The following is a 1,002-nucleotide window of genomic DNA, read 5'->3' as shown; positions in this document are numbered from 1 at the left end:
TGTCGTAGCATGTATAAATTAAAATGCATATGCTAACATAAATAAATAAATGATCCTCTGTCCTTATCTTCTCCAGTTCTGTAAAGGCAATAATATGGAGTACCTGACTGGTCGGGTTTGGATCGGTTTTTGGCTCATCATCATCGTGGTGGTGATGGTGGCCTTTGAGGGCAGCTTCCTGGTCCGTTTTGTCTCGCGTTTCACCCAGGAGATCTTCTCCGTCCTCATCTCTCTCATCTTCATCTACGAGACCTTCTCAAAGCTGGTCAAGGTAGTTTGGATCATCTTTTGATTGTGTTTGTCATCATATATGATTGTGAAGTCCTCTTGACTGCTGATGTTTTCCACAGATATTCCAGGAACATCCTCTGAGACGCTGCTCTGCTACGGTTGTTGATGTTAACAGCTCAACATATAACTTAAGCATAGAGGATGTCACTTCAAGTCCATTAGCATCAAACAGCAGTACTCCAGAGACGGTGAAGGTGGTCGGTGAACCTAATACTGCTCTGCTTTCCTTGGTGCTCATGTCTGGGACCTTCTTCATCGCCTTCTACCTGCGCAAGTTCAAAAACAGTGCCTTCTTTCCTGGCAGTGTAAGATGCTATCAGATGAAGTGAAACCAATATTGAGTGATTAGAACATTACAAAGGAAAGTAAGGTATAATAAGTCAATTTGGGTCTTTTTTACAGCTAAGAAGAGTTATTGGAGATTTTGGAGTTCCTATTGCCATTCTTATCATGGTTCTGGTAGACTACAGCATTCAAGACACACACTCACAGGTGAGAATGGATAGTTGTCAATTTGCAGGTGATTTGAAGAAGTTAAAATCAAGTAAAGCTAGCATTATTATTATTACTATCACTCATATTTCATGTTAGGTACCCTAAATATTAAAATTTGATGCTTAAACCGGCACTGTTTGTGCTATAGTTTTGTTGACAAGAGGTGTTATGTTTTTGTTATGTATTTTATAAGCAAAAATACTTTTTTTTTTTTTT

At 38.9% G+C, this 1,002-nt stretch overlaps 1 protein-coding gene across 1 annotated transcript; it reads left to right on the top strand.

Annotated features, from left to right (window-relative positions):
* Nucleotides 1-72: 72 nt before the first annotated feature.
* Nucleotides 73-877, top strand: LOC107580868 (anion exchange protein 2-like; the record flags this gene model as incomplete). The annotated part of the gene is made up of 3 exons (XM_016266492.1): nt 73-271; nt 351-596; nt 694-877. Coding segments are annotated over exons 1-3 (607 nt in total), but the record flags the coding sequence as incomplete, so codon positions are not given.
* Between the last annotated feature and the right edge of the window lie 125 nt (nt 878-1,002).

Source organism: Sinocyclocheilus grahami, unplaced genomic scaffold, assembly GCF_001515645.1.
Source record: "Sinocyclocheilus grahami isolate Dianchi unplaced genomic scaffold, SAMN03320097.WGS_v1.1 scaffold48584.1, whole genome shotgun sequence".
In the NCBI taxonomy this organism is placed as follows: Eukaryota; Metazoa; Chordata; class Actinopteri; order Cypriniformes; family Cyprinidae; genus Sinocyclocheilus; species Sinocyclocheilus grahami.
The sequence above is the reverse complement of the archived record's forward strand: the minus strand, read 5'-3'. Positions and strand labels throughout refer to the sequence as shown.